Consider the following 24464-nt stretch of genomic DNA (forward strand, 5'->3'; position numbering starts at 1 on the left):
CCTCCATAAAAACCTCCGGAAGTACAGGGCTCAGAGGGTTTCTGGATTGGTGAACACCTACATGTGCCGGGAGGGTGGCACATCTCACCTCTAGGGGACAGAAGCACCTGCTCTCAGGATGCTTCTGGATCTCATTCTTCATCTGACAGTATATCTGCATCTTTTATCATATCTTTTGTTATACACTAAGCCTGTACGTGTAAGTATTTCCCTGAGTTCTGTGAGCTGTTCTAGCAAATTATCAAACCCACTGAGGGGTTCTTGTGACCCTGCTTTATAGCCAGCCAGTTAGAAGTATAGGTGACACATGGGGTCTTGTGATAGGCCTCTGAAGTGGGGACAGGTCCTGTGGGATGAAAGCCTTGTGAGTTCTGGTGCTGACTCCACGGAGATTGTGTCAGAATTGAATTGAGTTGTTGGACAGTCAACTGGTGTCAGAAAACTGATCAGTGTGGGAGATACATCTGTGTATCTGGTGTCAAAGTAGTGTGAGCGTAGTACCAGTGTGGAGGAAAGGAGAACAGTGAGCTTTTCTAAGACATGACAGTTCCCATTTCCGAAAACTGCACCTGAGAGCACTACCATTTCCAGAGACTCACAGCTGCTGTTCTCCCCTGCCTGTGACACCCAGAACCCAGCATGTCACACTGGAAGGAAGAATCGAGGAGGCCCTGGTCCAACACTGTGATTTTCCCAAAGGGCAAACTGAGGCTCAAAGAATCTTCAACTACTAATAATGTGCTGACTGGGCCCGGAGCCTCAGAGAACAAGTCTCTCCCTCCCACTCACCCATCCTGTGGGGACCTTCTTCTCATTATGGTTTGAATTGTGGGTTCATGTTTCACATGATGCTCCCACTATACTGTGAGAATCAGTGAGTAGTCTGATCTTTCTTATTGGTCTTAGTATGTCCAACACCTCTCCCAGAGCCGGTGGCCAGTAAATGTGAGTAAATGAATGAATGAATGAGTCAATCAATCAGTGTATCAATAATATATGAATCAATGAATGAATGGAGTAGCTGTGCCACTTACCAGCAAGGGAGTTTTCTGTAAAACAGGGAAGGCTTAGTCGGTTAAGTGTCCAATTCTTGATTTCGACCAGGGTCATGATCTCATGGTCATGAGATTGAGCCCTGTGGCATTGTGCTGACAGCTCAGAGCCTAGAGCCTGCTTCGGATTCTGCATCTCCCTCTCTCTCTACCCTTCCCCTGCTTGTGCTCTGTCTCACTTTCTCTCTATCAAAAATAAGTAAACATCACACACACACACATACATACCCAAGACAGTTTGAGCGAAAAGTCTTCTAAGGCCCTCTATGCTTCTGATAATCTGAGGTTCTGTGACACTTCATACACTGAATATATAAGGATGGCCATGATTGTGCGAACACCATCTATTGGCAGCTGTGTTATTTGGGGGAGAGTTAAGGGTCTCTCAGTGGGAAAGAAGGTTCTGGTAGATTTAGTAATCATCTGCCTCAGATGCAGGTAAGGCCCAATATCGTTTTTCTGATGGAAGTGAATATTGCAAGGCTAAACTGATTTCCTGAAATGAATTCGAGCGTGCCCTACCCAGACCTGTGTTTAGGGATTTACTGGTGTCCTTAGAGAATGACATGGAAAACCCTTCATGGCTAATGCCTCTTTAGAGATTTTGCTTAATCCTCTGATGCTAATTCAGGTAGAGCCCTATACCCTTCTCTTAATTCCTGTACCCTTTACTGGTTTGAGACACTTTCATCAACAAGACAGGGCTGTTGCCTGCTTGTCTAGTCCCACTCTGACTGGGAGAAAGCCACAGATGTACAGCATCACACTCTGAATTTCTCAGTCGTGGGAAAGGTTCTGCCCACTCAATTCTAGAGAAGCAGCGTGAATCCATTCTGTGAAATATACTTCCTTCCTAGGAATAGCATGAACTGCGTATCTGGGCTGGCTTGTGTCCCAAGCAACGCTGATGGTTGAAAAAACTCATAGCGCTACCAAGGAACAGAAGGGTGGATTCTATTGGATTTAAGACAACAATTTGGGCTCTGTCTCCTCTTCCTGACCATACAGACCACACTGCCCTGTGTTGGCCTTCTGGGCTACTTATGGGTGTGGATGTGTGAGACACTCAGCCTAAAATCAAAATCATATTTTATCTTTGTTTTGATCTACTCCCCGTGATCAGGGGAGAACACTCTGAGGCCATCCAAAGGAAAAGAAAATGAAATATACCCCAACAAAAACCTCCTTTGTCCTCCCATAGCTTTGAGCCAAACCCTGTGTCCTGTATTACTGTTACCGATTTGTCTGCGAGCTGGCCTGAGCCTTGTCTCCCTTGTATCCCAGCGCTCAGCCTAAGACTGACATGCACTGGGGCTTCCACTAAGACCTGTGGGATAGGGGTCTCCAATGGACTCACCGTGTGGTGTTAGAACTGAATTGTTCAAGAAGCTGGAAGTACCAGATTCTTTTTGTTCAATGATGAGGACCCAGCTCCAACCTTACCTAGGCTCTCCTTAAAGGCAACAAAGCTGAGGGACTGAGGGCAGGTTCTAGAATCTCTCTCTCTCTCTCTCTCACACACACACACACACACACACACACACACACACACACACACACAGCAGGTCACGTTAACCTTCTTGAGTCTCAGTTTCCCTTTGTATAGAATGGGCTACTAGCCGTTCCCACCTCACAAAGTTAAAGCGAGTTGAGGCAGGTTAAAGTACTACACATGATACCGCTAGCTATTGTGATTATTACACTCACTGAAGTCTTTTTCTCACTTATGTTTCTGTTTGGGGCTTACTTGTCACCACCTCAAGAGAGCCTTCTCTAACCCTCCCTCTTCAGGTGAAGTCAGTCCCCTCATCCTCAGGCCCCTAGAGGGCTTTGCTCACATCTCCCTTAGTAAGTTGTATCTCAGACTTTCTCCTACTGGATTTTGGAGGCTTCCAGGGCACAAATCACCCCTGATTGCTTTGTCCTTGCTGAAGGGGAGTAGATTTTCTTGTCAACAAACTACTAGAGAGCCCTCTCGTCCCACTCCCTACCATGGGCATAAGGGGCTCTGGGCTGTTTTACTGTCTTTGCTCTTCCTCTGCCCACTCATGTCTGTCTCTGCCTTCCTTTAGGATGAGCATTTCTGTGACTTCGTGGACAATCTCACAGAATACCAGACCAAGAACATCTTGGCTTCCCCCATAATGAATGGGAAGGATGTGGTGGCCGTCATCATGGCTGTGAATAAACTGAATGAGCCCCACTTCACCAAGAAGGATGAAGAGGTAAGAACGTCTTAGAAACTGCTGGGACGGCCATGCTAGCACATTCTCACAGCTGGTGAAGCCCCCTGAACCTTGCTATTTAGCTTAGCCTTGGTTTCCTCATCTGTAAGACAAGTGGATTAGTCTGATGCCCTCTGAGGTAGACAGGAAAGGGGTAATGGTTAGGATGTTGGGCCCTGGAGCCTGGAGTACAGGATAATTGTCCTGGCTCTGCTAATATTTAGCTGTTTGACTTAGGCAGTTTACTTAATTTCTTTAAATCTCAGCTTTCATATCTGTAAAATGGGTCTAATTTCACAGTATCCATCTCTCAGGGTACTTGTAATGCTCAGATAAGAAAACATGTCTAAAATGACTTATCACAGGGACTGCAAGCTCAATGAATAGTAGCAATTTTTCATTAACCCATCAACACTGACATTCGACATTCTATGAGCTTTACACGCTTACAATGCAACATTTCATGAGTCAGCATTCCATGATCCATCTGCTGAAATTGCCTCTGATGCTTTCAAAATATTCAAATATTTGCTGATGGTAGAAGTGGCCGGAAGAGAGGTTTCTCCTCCTCATCTATTCCCCCTCATGCTGTTTGATTTCCAGATTCTTCTCAAGTACCTCAATTTTGCAAATATCATCATGAAGGTATATCACCTGAGTTACCTGCACAGCTGTGAGACTCGGCGTGGCCAGGTAAGGGGCATGGCTCAAGGGAATGTCCTGGACATGTCCTTTCACTGAAGCATTGATGTGGTCAGGCTGGAAAGGCAGTGGTGCTTAAAGTGCCTGGGAACCACCATAGTCTCTGCCCAGAATCCCTAGTGTTGATGAGGTAGCCCATGTTGGTAAAGCTGTATCTCAGGGTGATTATATGCAGTTTTCAAGTCAAGCAACTTAGATTTGAATCCTTGTCAAGCCATTTACTAGCTCTAAGACCTGAGCAAATCACTTTTCCCGTCTGAGCCTTAGTCTCCCCATTTGAAAAATGGGGACAATATTGATTAGTTCCACCCTCGAAAGATTATTGTCAATAGTAAATGAGATAATGCATGTGGATCACTTGTGTTTGATCTTTATTTGTTATTATCATTCTTATTAACAATCTATGAAATAGAAGATATGGAAAGAGTTGAACCCAGTATAAGCTGGTCATCTCTCTGAACCTCAGTTTCTCCATCTGTAAAATGGGGATAATTGTCCTCTGTCTCCGGGTTATTGTGAATTGCGGCTTTGTGGATCAAAAACATTGACAATGTTTTCCTGTTTTGTTAAGATACTGCTGTGGTCTGGGAGTAAAGTCTTTGAAGAGCTTACAGACATCGAAAGGCAGTTCCATAAAGCCCTGTACACAGTCCGAGCCTTCCTCAACTGCGACAGATATTCTGCGGGGCTCTTAGACATGACCAAGCAGAAGGTGAGAAGGCTTCAGAAACAGACATTTCCAAGAACAGGTTCAAGTACCATGGGGACCAGACTTGTGTCACACATTCAGTTCACAGGGATGAGGCAGAAAGGAGGTGGCTAGTTGTGAACAGGTTTTCACAAGTCCTCTTTAAAAAATTTTTTTTTGATGTTTATTTATATTTGAGAGAGAGTGTGCAAGTGGTGGAGGGGCAGAGAGAGACCAAGACAGAAACCGAAGCAGGATCCAGGCTCTAGCTGTCACCACAGAGCCCAACTAGGGGCTTGAACCCACAAACTGTGAGATCATGACCTGAGATGAAGTTGGACTTTTAACCAACTGAGCACCCAGGCACCCCTCATAGGTCTTTTCTAGTGAAGAGTGGAGTACCAATATTTAAAGGGGAAAAGTCAATCTAGGCACAGGTGATTGAAAACAACCTGGTTTTTCCTTGGTCAGTTGGCAAAGAAAGCATATATGAGGAGGCTTGAGAGAAGTTCTATGTAGGGTCAAAGCCAGAAAGAAGAAAGTTGCCAACTTCAGGAATTCTCAGAAAATGCACACAAAGGTAGGTTTATCATGACTATGGCCCACCTGGGCAGTTGAAGTGAAGGAAGCTACTTGGATCTGGTCCCTGGGAATGCTCAGGGAGCAGATCTGCAGAGACTAAGGATGCAGAGGCTAGGAAAGCAGAGCCCAATACGGCCCCTGCAGTATTTTCCAGCAAGGTTTCTCCCAAATCAACCCCCTTCCCCCCCATTTTTCTTTTTCTACCTGTCTCCACTTCCCGCAGCTAATCATTTTCTGCCTTGGAACAGAGCTCCAGGGTTATCCAGATTTGTGATTTCTTATCCCAAAGAGCCAAGGTCCAGGTTTCCTGTCAGTTTCATTTAGTAGGGCCTTGTGATGCTGAGTGGTGCACTGATCAATGCAGACCCTTCAAATAGTTGGTTTAATGATTAAATAAATTGCAGAATCTGCAGTATGATAAGACCTTAGGTCTAGACCAGGGGCTCCCAGACTTCAATGAGTATCTTCTGAGGAACTCTTTAATAAACACTAGGCCACATTTCCTGATGGTCTGCTCTTTCTTTTTTTCACTTAATGTTTTCTGAACATCCTTCCATATCAATACATGGATTCTTGTTGATTAACCTTTATGTTGAAGTATAACATATACACAGAGACAAGCATAAATTACAGGTGAATAGATCAATGAACATCCCCATGTAACCACCACCAAGATAAAGAGATAGAACATTACTAAACCCTCAGAATCTCCTTGCTTATCCCTTTCCGTTCATTTCCGTACCCTTCTCCCTGAAGGCAACCACTACTGGGCCTTTAATGCCATATTAGTTTTGCCTACTTTTGAAGTTCCCATAAACAGAATCATACATCTGAGTACCTCAGTCAGTTACACATCCAACTCTTGGTTTTGACTTAGGTTGTGATCTCACGGTTCATGAGTTCGAGCCCCACATCGGGCTCTGTGTTGACAGTGAGGCGTCCGCTTGGGATTCTCTCTTTCCCTCTCTCTGCTCCGCCCACCCCCCACTTGTGCTGTCTCTGTCTCTTGCCAAGTAAATAAACTTTAATAAAAACCTCAGAATTGTACAAATACATAGTATTTTGTATCTAGCTTCTTTTACTCAACATTTTGGTTGTTAAGATCTATCTTTATTGCTCTAGTAGCATTAGTTCATTATTCTTCATTCTTGTGGAATGTTCCATTATATGAATAATCCTCAAAGTATTTATTCATTCTACTGTTGATGGACATTCGAGCTTTCAGGTTTGGGCTATTCTGAATATTGCTATTATGAACATTCTAGTACATATCTTTCGGTACACAGTTGTACCCATTTCTGTTAGGTGTTTACCTAGGAGTAGAATTTCTGGGTAATAGTTTTAATAGATATGGCCCATCGGATTTTCAAAATGATTTCACACTTCCACTAGCAATGTCTGAGGATTTCCTCACAATAATTGACATTGCCAGTGTTATTAATCTTATCCATATAGGTAGGTATGTGGTATGATCTCATTTGGTATTAACATGAATTCCCCTAATGACTGATGAGGTTAAAGACTTTTTCTTGTTTATCAACCATGTGTGTATCTTCAAAAAAAGTGCCTATTCAAGTCCCTTTCCCATTTTTAAGAATTTTTTTTGTCTTTTTTAATCTTAGGATTAAGATTTACACATTCTAGATATGGGTTCTCTGTGGAATATACACATTGCAAATATCTTCTCTCACTCTGTACTTTCATTTTCTTAGTAGGATGTTTCAATGAATAAAAATTTTAAATTATAATGTAGTTACATTTATCAATCTTTTTAATGGTTATGATTTTTATTCCCTATTTCAGAAATCTTTGCTAGCCCCAAGTTAATAAAGATAATTATCTATGTTAACTCTAAAATTATATTGTTTTAACTTTCAAACACAGCTCTATAATCTACCTGGAAATTTTAAAATGTACAGTGTGAGGTAAGGTCAATATTAACTTTTTTCCATGTGGATATCCAATGGACCCAGAACTATTTACTGAAAAGACTACTCTTTCTCTACCATCCTATTGAAAATACCCTATTTCCTTAACCTACCTCCATCATTGATCAAGTGTCCATATACATTGGATGCTTGAGTTTGGGATTTTGTATAAGAAGGACTTCCCCAACCTTAATATTATAAAGATAATCTTAGATAATCTGATGTACTTTAATATATTTTAATCCTTCATTCATTTTGGAACAATGAATGTGTAGGTTTGAGGTAGGGATAACTTTTGTCTCTCACTCATTTTTCTCCAGTTAAAGAGTAGTCTATCCTTTTTCCACTGTTTTAAAATGCAGCCATTCTAATATGCTATTTTATCGTATACCAGATTTCCATATACTCATGGATTTATTGTTTTTATTTTTACTTTTAAAAATAGTTCTGTATGTGGGACACCTGGGTGGCTTAGTCAGTTAAGCACCCAACCTCAGCTCAGGTCATGATCTTGTGGTTCTTGAGTTCAAGCCCTGTGTTGAGCTCTGTGCTGACAGCTCAGAGCCTGGAACCTGCTTCAGATCCTATCTCCTTCTCTCTCTGCCCCTCCCCCGCTCACACTGTGTCTCTGTCTTTCAAAAATAAATAAAAGTTAACAATTAAAAAAAAATTTTTTTAAATACTTTTGTATGTGATTCTGGTGCAGGTCAGTTATCTGTTGATTTCAGGGAACCTCTGACTCTAGTGCAGACATCCATTTAACTTTTGCATACTCCTGAACCTAATATTTTGCCAACTACTGCCAAGTCCAGCAACAAGCCCTTTGATACACCTTCAGGAAGTAGCAAATGAATGAATTCATACAAATGAATGGGTCTTCCTTAATAAAAAGAATTTCTGAGTCATTGATTTCAAAAGGCATCCAGTTCATACAATAAAGGATGTAGGCTGCTGTGTGTGGCTGTGTTCTGCTGTTTCTTCTGAGCTCCCTCTCAAAAGGGAAAATCACACTTAAACAAGAATATTTTTTTTTAAGTTTATTTATTTATTTTAAGGGAGAGAGAGTACGAGCAGGGGAGGGGCAGAGAAAGAGGGAAAAAGAGAAATCCTGATAGGTTCCGTGTGACGGTGAGGAGCCTGATGTGGGGCTCGAACTAACGTGAGATCATGGCCTGAGCTGAAATCAAGAGTTGGATGCTTAACCCCAGGCACCCCTAAGCAAGAATATTCTTAGTCATCCCCAAAAGATGGAACAATCTAGCAATTAGAAATGGGCTGGTCTTCCTACAATCATTCAAATAACCTGCCCTCCCTTCCCCTCCCCTGGGTAGCTCAGCTCTTATCTGAGCTATTGACATTATGAAGAAGTCAATAAAACCACGAATTGTACATTTTAACTGGGTGAATTACATGGCATGTGAATTATATGTCAATAAAGCTGTTTGAAAACAAAGGAAGAAGAAAGACAAGAGAGAGAGAGATTGAGAGCAAGAAAGGCAAGCATAGATATGCCCCACTTTCCGCCCAACCCCTGTTGATAGCTGCTGCTTCTCTGGGACAATCTTCAGAGCCACTTAGTGTTTGACACAGTGTCAGCTCAATGCACTTGACTTTCTTCTGGGCTCCTCTAACATTTGTGTTCTTTCTCCACTCAGAGTATTCATTTTGGGTCTTACTTTGTCTACCTTACTATAGTTACTTGAGTACTTGATCGACCCCTCCAAGAGATGGCAAATTCCCCCAGGCCATGACCTCTGTCTTATTCATCTCTGTGTATCTAGGAGCAAACATGTTATGGAGGCAGGTAGACTCTCTATTCATTTTTTTCACCCAGAATTGAATGTCTTCCTGGTGTGCAGTCAAAACAAAGAGCCCAACTGGGCAGAAGCTTGGGGACATGGAATTTCATGTAGACGCTTTTCTGCTTGTCCTCTGGATGATAAACCACCATGTTCAAACAAGAAAGAGGCCAAGAGCAGAAAGGCTTACCATCCTACCCACAACCACCTAGTGCTAACGGATCACCGTCCCTAGATAGCAATCGATGAATGAACAGAGAGGGCAATGAAGCATGAAGGCCTCTTCTACCAGGCCCAGGCTCAGCCCAGCACAAGCAGTGTGGCAGGCAAACCAGTGGACAAGTGACAGAGAAGAGCTGTGTGCTCATGCAGTGCCTTACTGGCCATTTCTCTCTTCCTTGACTGTATCTTTTTTAAAAAAAATTTTTTAATGTTTATTTATTTTTGAGAGAGAGAGAGACAGACAGAAGGCAAGCAGGGGAGGTGCAGAGCAAGAGAGGGACACACAGAATCTGAAGCAGGCTTCAGGCTCTAAACTGTCAGCACAGAGCCCGACACGGGGCTCAAACTCACAAATTTTGAGATCATGACCTGAGCCAAAGTCAGACGCTCGACCAACTGAGCCACTCAGGCGCCCCCTCCCCCCTTGACTGTATCTTTGCCAGTTGTCTTATGGGTCCTTTCTTGCTGATCCCTAATATGGGGGGGGGGGATCTCCTTGTCTACATATGGCACCATTGTTTTTTTTTCCTTTCTTATTTGGGAAAAAAATATATTTTCCTGATTTCAAAAGCAACAAATTTTATTACAGGAAAAAATTGCTAAATACAGTCTCACTGCAATTAACCAGAGAAAACCAGTTGTGAGTGTTTTGTTGTGAATCCTTTGAGAACATTTTCTATGTTTAGTCAAACATTGGGGTTCTATGGTCTCTATTTTTTGTCACCTCACATATTTCACTCATCAGTGCAGCAAGGACACCTTTCTCATGCTAATATCTGTAGCAGTATTGTTAATAGATTTACCATAATTGATTTAATAAGTCCCCTCTTATTAGACACTTAGGTTGTTCCTAACTTTTCACTACTATAAATGAGGCTGCAGAAGACATTGTTTTAGCTAAACCTTCAACCACGTGCTTAGCATGTCTTTAAAGTTAGTTTTTTATAGACCTAGAGACCCCAGTTTCCCTCTCATGTCCCACACCCACAACACGGGGAGCATAAGGGTGCTCCAACTCATCTCCTACTTTTTGCTTAATGATTACTACACCAGCCCTAGTTCATCAATATCTTGAAGCACAGACATGACTGACTTCCTCTAATGCTAATGAACTTTGCACCCCTTCCAAGCTTAGGTTTCAGAGAGCTCTTCCCACCTTCTGAATTTCAATGATAGATGACTCATATAGGCGGGTCCTCTTTTCTCAATCTCCTTTCCTTGACCTATTTTCAAGACATGTATTTATTGTCTTTCTAATTCCTAGGAATTTTTTGACGTGTGGCCAGTCCTGATGGGTGAGGCTCCACCCTATTCTGGTCCCAGGACTCCGGATGGAAGGGTAGGTCTCTCTCTGACCTGTTCAGTATGATCTAATGCATAGATTTAATGAAATGCAAATTTAAGGCACTGTAGACCCTACTGGCATTTCTTTATCACTTAGATATCTATCTTCTCTGGGTTGGGTCGTTTCCCTTAAAGTTATGATAATTGTTCATAATTGTCACATCTTGTAATTTGCATGGTATTTTTAATATCTTGCTGGAGTTCCATAGTAACCTGGTGAGATTGGCTAAGGAAGAATTAATATTCTCATTCCACAGATAAGGAAAGAACTCCAGAAAGGTCAAGCAACTTGCTCAAATATTCACCTAGCAAAAGTTTAGAATCATGGACAATTAGAGCTGGAAATAACCTTAATATCTAATTGAGATTGTATAAATCGGTAGTTAGCAGGTCAATTCCATCCAAAAGATAAACCTGTTTGGCTGCATACATTTAGAATTTTTCTTTTTACTTAAAAGATTTGTAGCTTAACACTAAAAAAAATCAAGATATTTCCCATACATATATAGATTCTCAGGTTCTTTTAAAAAGGTGAAAGATCAGTCGAAACTGGACCCCCAGTCTTGCAGGGTAGATTTTTTTTTTAAAGATTTTATTTTTAAATAATCTCTATCTCCAACATGGGGCTTGAATCCATTACTCCACCATCAAGAGTTGCATGGTCTGCCACTGAGCCAGCCAAGTGCTCCCCCCACAATGGGGTAAATTTGATGGGAGCTGAGTGGCAGCTGTCTCCTTGGAACATGGCCAGAGCTCTCTAGTTTGCCAAAGTGAGGACCATTCCCCTTGTGTGCCCCTGCTCCCCAGCCCTCACTCATTTATGTTTCCATCAGGCCTCTCCAGGCCCTTGTGTTTGTGAGCTCTGCTCTCATATCATTGCTTTATTTAAAAAAAAATTTTTTTTAAATTTAAATCCAAGTTAGTTTACGTATAGTGTAATAATGGTTTCAGGAGTAGAATTGATTCAGCTCATCCCAACAAGTGTCCTCCATAATGCCCATCACCTATTTAGCCCATCCCTCCACCCAACATTCCCCCAGCAACCCTGTTTGTTCTCTGTATTTGAGTCTCTCATGATTTTCTCCCTCTCTCTTTTTATCTTAATTTTGTTTCCCTTCCCCTATGTTCGTCTGTTTTGTTTCTTAAATTCTGCACATGAGGGAAATCGTATGGTATTTGTCTTTCTCTAACTTATTTCGTTTAGCATAATACATTCTGGTTCCATCCATGTTGTTGCAAATGGCAAGATTTCAGTCTTGCTGATCACTGAGCAATACTGCATTATACACACACACACACACACACACACACACACATATATGTATAAGGAAGATGTGGTGTATATATACATGTACATACATACACACACATATATATATATATATATATACACCACATCTTCCTTATCCATTCCTCTGTCAATGGACATTTGGGCTCTTTCCATAATTTGGCATAAACACCTTAAAGAAGCTGAAATGATATATGTAGGAAGCAGAAGATAAGGCAGGGTAACCAGATTGGTCACTCACACAGCCTGCAGAACCTATAGAATGACAAAATGACCTAGTTGAAGCTACACAGGATAAGTAAGCAGCAGAGTCAGGCCCTGAATTGAGTTTTAGTCTTGTGCTCGTCCTACAAGATATTTTGGCATATCTGAAATGGTATATCAGTTTCTGCTAGGAGGCTTGATTCCGCCCAGCCAACGCTAATCCTTCCCTAATTAAAATGTGCATGTGTGCACACACATGCATGCACATCTGTGCATGATAGACTTTATTTAGTTTTAATTAAAACTCCAGGAATTTGACATTAACACCCTTGCCTGTGAGCTTCATGAACACACCAGGAAAGAGTTCCCTCCAAAAATTTACATCATCTGCCCTGATTTGTCCAAAATAATCTTATAACCTCCTGTTGATCTGTTTCAAACTACTCTACCACTCATGCAATGGTCATGATTTCATTTGGGAAGACTGAGTCTCCAAGCATTGCATCATGCGCTGCTGTCAGAAAACAACTTGGGGAGAGTTTTCTTTCTAAGCTCAGCTTTTTGTGTTGGCATAATTGACATGTCACTGCTGAGCTTTCTCTCCAAGTCACATGAGCTGGAGTTGTATCTTCTGGAAATCTAGAAGTTGAGGACCTGGAATAGAGATGACCGTAGCTTTCAGATACCATCAAGTTCGGTCAACTTCAGTTTCCCTGGCTGCTGTAAGGTTCAGCTCTCTGAGCTGAACCTTGAGGCCAGAGGTCATCTCCAACTCCAGGATGGCCAGAGAAATGCTGGGCTCTGAATTATCTGGGTCTCCACCCTCAAGCACCCCAACCTTTAAGATGGAGTTGAACGAAACATGAAAATCACTGAGTGCCAGTCCAAGAAATGCGGTCCATCATTTGATCAGTTCAAGGAGTTTGGGTTTCACCGAGGTGACTAGCACACTTGCGGCTAAGTTTTTCCTTTTCCAAACCATCCTACATCTCAGTCCTTGTGAGAGCACAGGTATTAGATTGTGATGGAAAAGGCCAGAAGGCAAAGACTATGGTTTTGGTTAGTTGGTAACCTGTAGGGTAACTCAGTCAAAAAATCCTTTGGGTCCTCAATTTTCCCATCGATGAGGTGCCATCACTAAACTCATCTCCATAGTCGGTTCCAGGTCTAGGGAGGAGACACACAGAGGCCTGAGCTGGGGCCCAGATACAGCATGACAAGACTGGCCCAAAGTGGATCTTCTAGAGAGAGTGGGCTTGGAAAGAACAAGCCTGATTTCAGACCCCTGTTCCCAGATAATTGCGTGGCCTTGGGCAGCCTCTCTAAGCCTCACCTTCCTCATCGGTAATGCTTGGATAATCCAGACTGCCTGGCAGGGCCATGGTGGCTAAAGCAAATCACACGCTGACACACACGAAGCATCCAATCATCATGGCTACCTGGGTTGAATCTTATTATCTGCAGGACGCTTTGTCTGGACTATGTTATTTACTCTTCTCAGCAAGTTTATAAAAGAAGTATCATTATCCCCATTTCATGGTTGAGGAGATTGAAGTTAGAAGGGGTCAATTCATTTGCCCAAATTCAAAGGCAGGATGCTTTTCTTTCTGGTAACTCATTACAGCCATGCTTCTTAGCATTCCCTCTCGCCTTATAATACCCTTATTCTCTGCCTCACACACATGAGAAATACAACTTGTGTCTGGACTTTGACCAATTAACCTCCCCAAATGACGGGTCTAAAGATCGCCAACAGCGGCTACACCTCACTTCATCTCCTTTTAAAAATAAAATGTTATACACGTGTGTGTTTTCATTATTAAAAATGTATACAGGCTCATTAGGCTTCATGGAAAAAACCAAAAAAATAGCACTCATTTAAAAACTGGGATATTTCCATGTGGGATAATTTTGCTCTGGCTGTACTTGTGGCTCTTTCAAAGACCCCTGTGTTGTAGCCTTCACTGCTCAGGTGGCAGGTAACAAAGGTGCTCATTGATGGCTCAGTTTGGACTTTCCAAAGGCTGGTGAATTCCTAACATGAATATGTTGCTTGAAGGCAACTCAGCTGAGCTCCGCATGTGGAAAAAGCCCCATTCACCTAAAGCACACTGATCTTTTTGTTGCTTTCTGTGAAAGCAAACTGATTCTCCTTCGGGCTTCAGAAAAAAAAGTTCATTTCTACCCTATCTAAAGGAGTCTCATGGAGATGCATGGAAAGGACAGCCTGGGGAGCCCAGGGAGCCAGCAGCTTGCCTCTGTGAGCAGAGAGCAGCCCACACCCAAGAAGAGATGGCCTAAGACAGAGACCTGAGGAAAGTCGAGAAGGCAATAGAGGTTGACTTCCTTTTCTCGCTGGGGACACTTAAGCTACTCCAAAGTCTCAGCAGATAAGGCGGCCATCTTTGCTTTCAGGAACTGCCTACAAGGTTCAACTTCACTTTAAAAAATGTCCTTAGCACAATTTGTTTGTGTTTATTGAAAAAGTAATATATGAAGGGTGCCTGGGTGGCTCAGTCAGTTAAGTCTCCTACTTGCGATTTCAGCTCAGGTCATGATCTCATGGTTTGTGAGTTCGAGCCCTGTGTCAGGCTCTTCACTGACGTCACGGAAGCTGCTTAGGATTCTTTCTCCCTCGCTCTCTTCCCTTTCCCTGCTCTTGCTGTATCTCTCAAAATAAATAAGTAAACTTTAAAAAAAAGTAACTAAGAGACATGCAGGATCTCCAAGTGCCCGGCTCTGCCTCCATTAGGGCAACTTGAAGCACACCCAACCGTTTTCCAGGTAAGGAAACTGAGTTCCCAAGAGTGCACATAGTAGACCCAAGACCAGAACATGACTCTTTTCAGGAGCTGCTAATCGGGATGAGCTGAGCCTCTTCCCCTGGAGCCTAAAGAAGGTCAAGGTCATCTGTCAACCAAATGGGCATTCAGACACCCCTGACTGGATCAGGAATTTCTCTTTGTGGAGGTTCTGAGTCAAGAAACCAATATAGGGCTTAGGTGTCTACCTTTAGTCTCTAGAGCAGGACTCCTCAAAGCACTGCAGGAGAGAAACAGTTGTTGTTATTGTTGTCTTAATTTCCAGTTCATTTTGGACCGATACTTTTCAAAATGTGGTAACAACATATAACTAGAAAAAAAATTTGAAGACATGAAATGGAAATCTCCTCCTCCTTTTCATTAATTTCACCCGATCTAACTTCACTCAGTCAAACTGCTATAAAAGTTTCTAAACACTCTCTCAATTTCTGTTTTTATCTCATCATGGAATGGTACCAAATAGTTTGCAGACAGTCCCAGTCCAGGGACTACACTTCAAATAGCCCTGTTCTGGGTGAAAATGATCCAGAGAGTAAAACACTATTCTGGGTTAACATAAGGTTAACATTAAGTGGCATCACAGAGAGAGCCCTGAGCATAGGAGTCAGGGCTTAGCTTCCGGGTCCTGGCTCACAGTCTACTAGAAATAAGTCCCTTCCTCTCTCTGGATCTCAGTTCTCCCATTTATAAAATGGTTTCAAACCTGCCCATCACAGTTGGGTGGTGAGAGGATCTAATAAGGTGAAGGAATTGTCTCTGGAGAGCTAAGTGCCAATATCCCACTACAGGTTAGGAAGTCATGTGACTGAACACATCTACTTTAGAGAATGAAAGTTTTCATGGTGCAAGGAGGTGTGAGGGATGGAAATGGTGGGAAGTAAGTTGGGGGATATGAAGCAAGATTGGGAAGACAGGTCTGGAAGAGCTGACTCAGCAAAGAGAGCAGCTGAGTGATGGGTGTGAAGGAGAAAAGGGGGCCGTGACCGTGGAGCTGAACCCTGCAGGGATCGCTGCGTTGACAAAACTGTAAATGAGACAGGAGTCTCCCTTTCACCTCCCCCTCTCCCTGGACTCCAAAAAACAGTCTTTCTCCCTTTGTCCTTGTACTCAACTCCCAGCTCCCTTTGGAACCACTTTCTATCCCTCTTTCCCAGATCCCAGCCACTACCTGGCCACCTTGAGCTGGTTCCAAGGTTAAACATGCTGAATCATGAGTCACCTGGGGACAGTGAGCTCAGAGGCAGCTGCAATATGTCCTTAAAGGGCCAGGCTGGTGTTTCTGGAAAGCCACAGGGCATACAGTAGAAAACAAGCTCTGTCTCATGGACACACTCATGCTGAAGTTTTGTCTCTGGCTGTAAAGTTACATATTTCTTTATTCTCTTTTGCCTAGGAAATCAACTTTTACAAGGTCATTGACTACATCCTGCATGGCAAAGAAGACATCAAAGTAATCCCGTAAGTTTCTTCTCAAAACATGTAGAATTGTAGGCTTGTTATCAATGTCTATAGATACTCCTTCGAAGACCAACACTAAAGCACACCCAAGCAGGCTACACACTTAGTTGGAGACAAGTAGAACAGTAAGGAGAGGGTGTGGAAGAATGGAAAGACCATACAGGTTGGAAAAGAGGCTGGATTTTGAGTCAGCTGCTAGGAGTTCCAGTCCCAGGCCTCAGTTCTCCATCTACAGAATGAGACCGTCGGATCTGATCAGAGCTTTCCAATGATTTTCTTTTTCTTTTCTTTTTTTTTTAATTTATTATTGAGACAGAGAGAAGCAGAGCATGAATGGAGGAGGGGCAGAGAGAGAGGGAGACAGAATCTGAAGACAGGCTCCAGGCTCTGAGCTGTCAGCACAGAGCCTGACGTGGGGCTTGAACCCACGAACTGTGAGATCATGACCTGAGCCGAAGTCGGCTGCTTAACTGACTGAGCCACCCAGGCACCCCTCCAATGGTTTTCTGTGGAGGTACACCTGGGGCCCATACAGGAGGGTGAGGCAAAGGCAAGAAGCTGGTCAGGAAAGCAACTCAGTCCCCAAGGAAAGTTTATTCTCTAATGTCCTCTCTTACCTGACCATGGAGGATAATGGATAATGAGAAGGAAAGAACTCCCAGAGAGCAAGGTCTCCACCTTCCTGTAAGTGGTAGGGACTCAGGAGCCATTTTAAGATTCTAATAGTCAAGAACCTACAAATGGTATAAGCTTGTACTTTTTTGGTTGGTAGGTCACTGTCAAAACTTAGCTGCCTTGTTATCTATTTGAATCCTCTCCATGTGCTAAGAGGCACGACCCACAGTTCTGTCTTCAAACCAGTTCACTTTCTCAACTGAATGGCAGACATCAACGGGCCCAATTCAGACTCCGTGGCGTTTACCATGGGTCACCTTAACCCCTAAACAACGGGAGGTGAAAGGTCACAATGGAGTCCATCCAGGTTGCTAAACTGAATTATAATTATCCTGTCACTCAGACAACCCAGTTCTTGGGTTTATCTTTGACTGCTTGTGGATGAGAGGCTGATGCAAGGTCTTGAGTTTCTGGGTTTTCTCTGCTCATTCCTGTTTGTGTGAAAATTGATTAAAAAAATTTTTTTTTACATTTATTTATTTTTGAGAGAGAGATACAGCATGAACAGGGGAGGGACAGAGAGAGCAGGAAACACAGAATCCGAAGACAGGCTCTAGGCTCTGAGCTAGCTGTCAGCACAGAGCCCGACGCGGGGCTCAAACCCGCGAACCGTGAGATCATGACCTGAGCCAAAGTCAGATGCTCAACCGACTGAGTCACCCAGGCGCCCCAAAACTGATTGTTTTCTAAGCTTATCCCTTTCTTTTGTTGTTGTTGTTGTTCTAACCTTATAAAATACATACTCTTTTTTTTTAAGTTTATTTATTTATTTTGAGAGAGACAGAGATAGGATAAATGAGAGAGAGGGGCAGAGAGAGAGGGAGACAGAAAACCCCAAGCAGATTCTGCACTGCCAGCATATTGTCAGTGTGGAGCCCCATGGAGGGCTTGAATTCATGAAACCACAAGATCACGACCTGAACTAAAACCAAGAGTCGGACACTTAACTGACTGAGCCACCCAGGTACCCCTCAAATGCATACTCTTTAACCATTCTGTTTTCTGACTCCTTTTCTAGAGGTGGAAGTTTATCAAACTCATGATCTGTGTTCTAAGTTACCACAGGTCATAGTTTCCCCCAATGTTTTACCACCATTCATCAATCATCGTATCCTTCTAGCTTTTAACTACTTTCACATTGGTACCTTCCACCCAGTCCCTAAGCCAAGTCACGTATTTTAGATTCTTTGTCATGGCAGCACCCTGTTTCTGATAGCAATTTTTGTGTCAAGATAGGCCAGGCTAGGGGCACCTGGGTGGTTCAGTCGGTTAGGCATCCAACTTTGGCTCAGGTCATGATCTCACTGTGTGTGAGTTCAAGCCTCACATCAGGCTCTTTACTGTCAGCCCAGAGCCCACTTTAAATCCTTTGTCTCCCCCTCCCCCATCCCTCTGCTACTCACTCTCTCTCTCTCCCTTTCTCAAAGATAAATAAACAATAAAAATAAATAAATAAATTTTAAAAGAGGCCTGTTGATATTAATAAAGTAATATTACAAGCTCAAAGTGCATTATGTTTTAGATTAACTATCAGCATTTTATCTTTCTCAGTTACATGTAAGAAATGGTCTGTGAAGGAATATTTGGCTTTCTAGATATGCAAAAGTACTATATATCCTATTTATAAGAGATCTACGTAAAAGACAAGAGTATAGAGAGGTTGACAGTAAAAGAGTGAAAAAATATATACCATGCAAATGCTAATAGAAAAAACAGATATAACTATATTAACATCAGATAAAATTAGACATTATGACAAAGAGCATAAGGAGAGATATAGGTAGTCACTTCTTAATGATAAAGGGGTAAATTCACCTGGATATTACAGAAAGATATCGCAGTTCTTAATTTGTATACATTTAATAACATGACCTCAAAAAAAAGGAAAGCTGACAGAAATATAAAGAGATATAGATAAAGGCATGTTTGCTAATTGATAGGAGGATCAGACTAAAAAAGATATAGAATATTCAAATAACATAATTAAACTTGATCTAATGTATATATACATATATATACATACAGAGAGAGAGAGAGAACATGGCACCCCACCCCCCAAATTATAGGATACTCAATCTTCTCAATCATACATGTGACATTTACAATAATTGGTGATATGAAGGGCCATAAAGTAAACTTCATGTATTTCAAAAGATTGAGATAATATATGGAATGTCCCCTGGTCACAATGAAAATATTCTAGAAACTAATAACAAAAAGCTAATTAGAAAAATCTTAACATGCAACTAGGGATCTAAAAATACCCTTCTGAAAAGAAGGAATCACTTCCAAATTATTCATGGGTAAAAGAACCAATCAGTGGAAATGAGTATATATTCTGAACTGAAAAATAACAAAGATGCTACACATCAAAACCTATGTTATGTAGAGAAATCATGCTCAAGGTGAAATTTACACCTTTAAATATATATGTTAGAAAAGCATAAAAGCTGAAAAAAGAATGAACTATGTATCCACCTGTATCAGTCCGGGTCCCAACAGATAGTAGGTATCATGTTCAAATTAGGATAATTCAAGGAGGGCTTATTTATAATGCAGCAATTACAGAAGTGTGGGTGCAATGAAAAAAACCACAAGAGAATGTACTAGTAGTGATGTTATTACAACCACTCCTGGACCCAAAGAAAGATTTCTAGAACCTGGAGAAAGAAGGGGTCATGTAGAACAGACCACCTTGAGAGAGCATTGCCCTTTAGTCAAGAAACAGTGCAAGCTCAAAGCAACCTTAGCAGTGGGGACCCAGGGAAATAAGTAACCTTACCTTGCTGTTCTATCTTCCTCCAGTCTTTGGTCAGGTCTCCCCACTGGGCCAAGCTCAACTAGAAACTAGAAGGCCAAGGGGCACCTGGGTGGCTCAGTTGGTTAGGTGTCTGGCTTCGGCTCAGGTCATGATCTCACAGTTTGTGGGTTTGAGCCCTGCGTCAGGCTCTGTGCTGACAGCTAGCTCAGAGCCTGGAGCCTGTCTTCAGATTCTGTGTCTCCCTCTCTCTCTCTCTCTGACCCTCCCCTGCTCATGCTGTCTCTCCCTCTCTCTCTAAAATAAATAAAAACAGTTAAAAAAAAAAAAAGAAACTAGAAGGTCAAAAGCCCTATGTACTCCATAGAGATGGCCCCAGGAGGAGCAGGTTTAAGAGTAGGTCTGGAGGGACAGACAGAAGCCATCTATCACAGCAGTTCAAGAAATTAACAACAAACCAACAGAAAAGTAAACCCAAAGAATAAAGACAAGCCCAGAAATTAATAAAATATAAAAAGATAAATAATGAACAAATGCTAGAAGTTGGTTCCTTGAAGAGGATACTACAACTGACAAATTTCTGGCAAGACTAAACAAGAAAAATAGAACATCAAGTGAGTTGTGTCCGAAATTAAAATGAGGATAACCACAACAACACAAACATTAAAAAGACAAGAGGATATTTTGCCAAAAAAACATTTTAAATTTAGATGCATTAGGTAAATCCCTGGAAAAGGAAAACCTACTAAATGAAATCAAGAAGAAATAGAAAGCCGTAATAGTCTTAGAGCAATAAAATAAATCAAAATCTTCCCACCAAGACACTCCAGGCTCAGGTGCCTTCAGGGCTGAGTTCTATAAAATATTTAAGGAAGAAATAATGTAATCCTCATGTAAATCATCCAAGAGAATAGGAAAAGAAGTGTCTGATATAAACCAGATAAGAAAACCCAGCAAGGGCTATGTAAAAAAGGACTATTCAGATGAAAATCACTTGTGGACATAGATGCAAATATTCTAAACAAATTTTAGCAACCAAGAAGTGAATAAGTCACAGGGATGAACAGTGCAGCATAGGGAACATAGTTAATGGTATTGTAATAGTGCTGTATGGTGACAGATGGTACACTTGTGGTAAGCAGGGTGTAATGTATACAGTTGTCAAACCACTGTGCTGTCCACTTAAGTCTAATGGAACATTGTGTGTACGATGCACTTCAATTAAAAAAAATATTACTTTTTACATTTTTGAGCAAATAGTAACTGACAAAGGACTATATATAATGTCCCAATTGGGTTTATTCCAGGAATTCAGGGTTGGTTTAACATCAGAAGTATCAATCAATACGGTTTGCTACCTTAAGAGAAACATGACATAATTATCTTCATAGAGAACTTTCTTAACTCTCTAAAGAGAATTAAAAGAAATTTTTAAAGTTTTATTTATTTGAGAGAGTGAGAGAGAACGAGTATGTGTGTGTGTGGGGGGCGGGTATGTGTGCAGGGGAGAGGCAGAGAGAGAGGGAAAGAGAGAATCCCAAGCAGGCTTCACACTATCAGGGCAGATCCCAATGCAGGACTCTATCTCATAAACCATGAGATCATAACTAGAGCTTAAACCAAGTTGGGCCCTTAACCAACTGAGCCACCCACGTGCCCCAAGGAGAATTTTTTTTTAATGTTTGAAAATACTAAGTATCAACAGATACATGGAGCAAAGGAAACTCTAATATAGTGCTGTACCCTCGAGAGTATATTCTGCCCTACTAGAAATTGATACAACCACCTTCAAAAAGTTTGGCTCTATCTAGTAAAGTTGAAGATATGCACATCTTATAACCCAGTATTTCTACTCCTAGGCACACAGCATACAGAACTGACAGCAGATATACATCAGACTGTGCATAACATTACTGTTCATATTAACCCTAAGATAATCCACCACTGAATGGATCCATGGTGCTATAGGCTTTCAAGGAAAAACTGTAGTCAGTAAAAGAAATGAATTAAAGTGACATGAAAAAGAGACCAAATGAAATAATATACCCTGTAGGATTCCATCCACATGAAATTGAAAATCAGGCAAAATTAAACTGGACGGTACTAGAAAGCATATTTACGTAGTAAAACTCTACAGAAAAGCAAGACTGTCACTAATCATGTCTACTAATCAGGTAACAATGGTTACCTTTGGAGTTAGGGAGAGGGCTGCCATTGGCGGGGACAGGTCAGGACTTCCAAGGTGCTGACAACGTTGTTACTGATCTGGGTGTGGTTTTATGGATGTTCGCTTTCGAATGATTAATGAAGATTTTATATTTTTTCTCACGACAAACACGTATAATCTTACAATAAATAAAAGATAATAATATCAGGGCACCTGGGTGGCTCAGTTGGTTGAGCATCCAACTTCCGCTCAGGTCGTGATCTCATAGTTTGTGAGTTTGAGCCCCGCATTGGGCTCTGTGCTGACAGCTCAGAGCCTGGAGCCTGCTTCAGATTCTGTGTCTCCCTCTCTCTCGGCCCCATCCCTACTTGCACTCTGTCTCTCAAAAATGAATAAACAGAGACAGAGAGAGACAGATCATGAGCAGGGGAGGGGCAGAGAGAGAGGGACACACAGAATCTGAAGACAGGCTCCAGGCTCTGAGCTGTCAGCACAGAGCCCAACACAGGGCTTGAACCCACGAACTGTGAGATCATAAAGTGAGCCAAAGTTGGACACTCAACTAACTGAGCCACCCAGGCGTCCCTGAAATTTTTTTTTAAAAAGAAAATAATATCAAAAATTGTAATATTGTCACGAGAAATAAATCAGTATGTAAAGCATCCAGCTTAGTCCTTGGTACGTGGTAGGAGTCCACCACAGATGTGTTTTCCCACATCTCTCTCTCTCTCTCAATGTATTAAGCTACCTCTCTCTGTATAAGTATTAATGGAAATGATGTGCTTCTTTCTGCTCAGCAGTCAGTAACCACCTGCTGAACGAATGTTGTCCTTTTTCTTGGGTAGTCAAACTCAGCATGCACTCATAAAATATTGTTCATCAGGCTTTCCCCCATGTCTAAACTTGAATAGTAAGATGCTCGGATAAGTAAGCCCCTCAACAGGGCTCAGTGAGGTGTAGTGAATGTAAGGAGGGACAGGGAGTCCAAGAGAGTAGAGAGGAAACAAGACCCAGAATCAAGGCTTTAGTCTAACTGTCCCGACATCAAAAGTTACCAGTTGTCTTTGGTCTTTACAGGAACCCACCTCCTGATCACTGGGCTTTAGTAAGTGGTCTCCCCACCTATGTCGCCCAGAATGGCCTGGTAAGTAATGCAACTTTGAAGGAGGAGGGTCTTGAATTGTTGGATTCAAGTATGAAAGGATTTCAGATCAAGAGAGTGGGAAACACGGTGGGAAGTGGGTCTCCAAAAGCCTGAGTCTCACATTCCTCAATTCACTGGACACTTGGTCCAAGGACATGAAGGGAGATTTGACATTTGAGGAAATGTGAAATGCACAGAGAAATAACCCTTAGATGAGAAGTTGCTCTGTCTGACTGACAACTAAAGATACTTGTGCATATGTCAGGGAAGAAGGCATGGGTCTTCTGGGCTCACCACAGACTATGTCCCTACCCCTCCTCCCCACCGCATTTCCGGCCATATCACCCCGTAGGGCAGAGTTTACATGCTCTATCTCCCACTATGCCCCACTCGCTCAGGGTCAAAGATGAAGCAAGCCTTCCCTGCCTTAGAGAGAAGAGTCTTGTCTGTTAGCTGCACTCACCCCATATTTGAGCCTGGTCACGCCTTCAGCCTTCCTCAGGCATACACTACCCAGTGATGCTCCTGTAGCGAGAAGTTTACTTGTTGAACATTTGCTGTGTACCAGGCACTGTAATTGGCTCTGGGGATAGAAAGACAGGTGCATCAGATATAGTTTCTGTTCTGAAGCTATAGTCAAATGGGCAGATATTTTAAACTGATTTTTAGGCTCCAATGTGATAAGGAGATGATAGAGATATACTTGTATATTCTAGGAGCACAGGGTAGGAGGCTTCTAAACCATCTTTGTCTTCCTAGAGTGTTGGTCTAAGTTGAGTTTTAAAATAAACAGCTGTTAGGTATGGGGGCGCCTGGGTGGTTCAGTCAGTTATGCATTCGACTTTGGCACAAGTCATGATCTCACAGTTTGTGGGTTCAAGCTCTGCATCAGGTTCTGCACTGAGAGCTCAGGACCTGGAGCCTGCTTCGAATTCTGTGTCTCCTCCTCTCTCTGACCCTCCCCTGCTCATGCTGTCTTTCTCCCTCTCTCAAAAATAAACATTAATAAAATTAAAATAAATAGGTATTAGGCAAATAAGAGCAGAAAGGGGGATTCCAGGGGAAGGCAGCAACATGACCAAACACAGGCCTGGAGGTTTGAATGGCATGGTGTGTGCAGTTTAGTGTGGCTGGAATATTAGGTTTGAGACAGAGAGATGTCAAGAGATGAGTCTTGAGAGGGAAGGAAGTGCCAGATGGCAGAGGTCTTGGATGCCAGGTCATGGGATGGGACTTTAATCTACAGGCAATGAGTTTTTAAGCAAGAGATTGATATAGTCAATTTTCAGTTTAAAAAGATAACTCTGAGAGCTCCCTGTAAAATAGATCTGAAGAGATTACGAGGCAGAGCAAAATGTACATCCTTACAAGCAAGAGAAGATGGGCATCTCGCCAAGGCACAGGCA

General features: G+C 42.2%; 1 protein-coding gene across 1 annotated transcript in view; it reads left to right on the forward strand.

Annotated features, from left to right (window-relative positions):
• PDE6A (phosphodiesterase 6A) overlaps positions 1–24464 on the forward strand; it is a 67860-nt gene that overhangs the window by 4492 nt on the left and 38904 nt on the right. The window contains exons 2-7 of the mRNA XM_029941444.1: positions 3125–3277; positions 3881–3970; positions 4551–4691; positions 10463–10537; positions 16250–16314; positions 22992–23058. Coding sequence (XP_029797304.1) covers positions 3125–3277; positions 3881–3970; positions 4551–4691; positions 10463–10537; positions 16250–16314; positions 22992–23058 — 591 coding nt within the window. The remainder of the gene's footprint in view (positions 1–3124; positions 3278–3880; positions 3971–4550; positions 4692–10462; positions 10538–16249; positions 16315–22991; positions 23059–24464) is intronic.

Source organism: Suricata suricatta, chromosome 6, assembly GCF_006229205.1.
Source record: "Suricata suricatta isolate VVHF042 chromosome 6, meerkat_22Aug2017_6uvM2_HiC, whole genome shotgun sequence".
In the NCBI taxonomy this organism is placed as follows: domain Eukaryota; kingdom Metazoa; phylum Chordata; class Mammalia; order Carnivora; family Herpestidae; genus Suricata; species Suricata suricatta.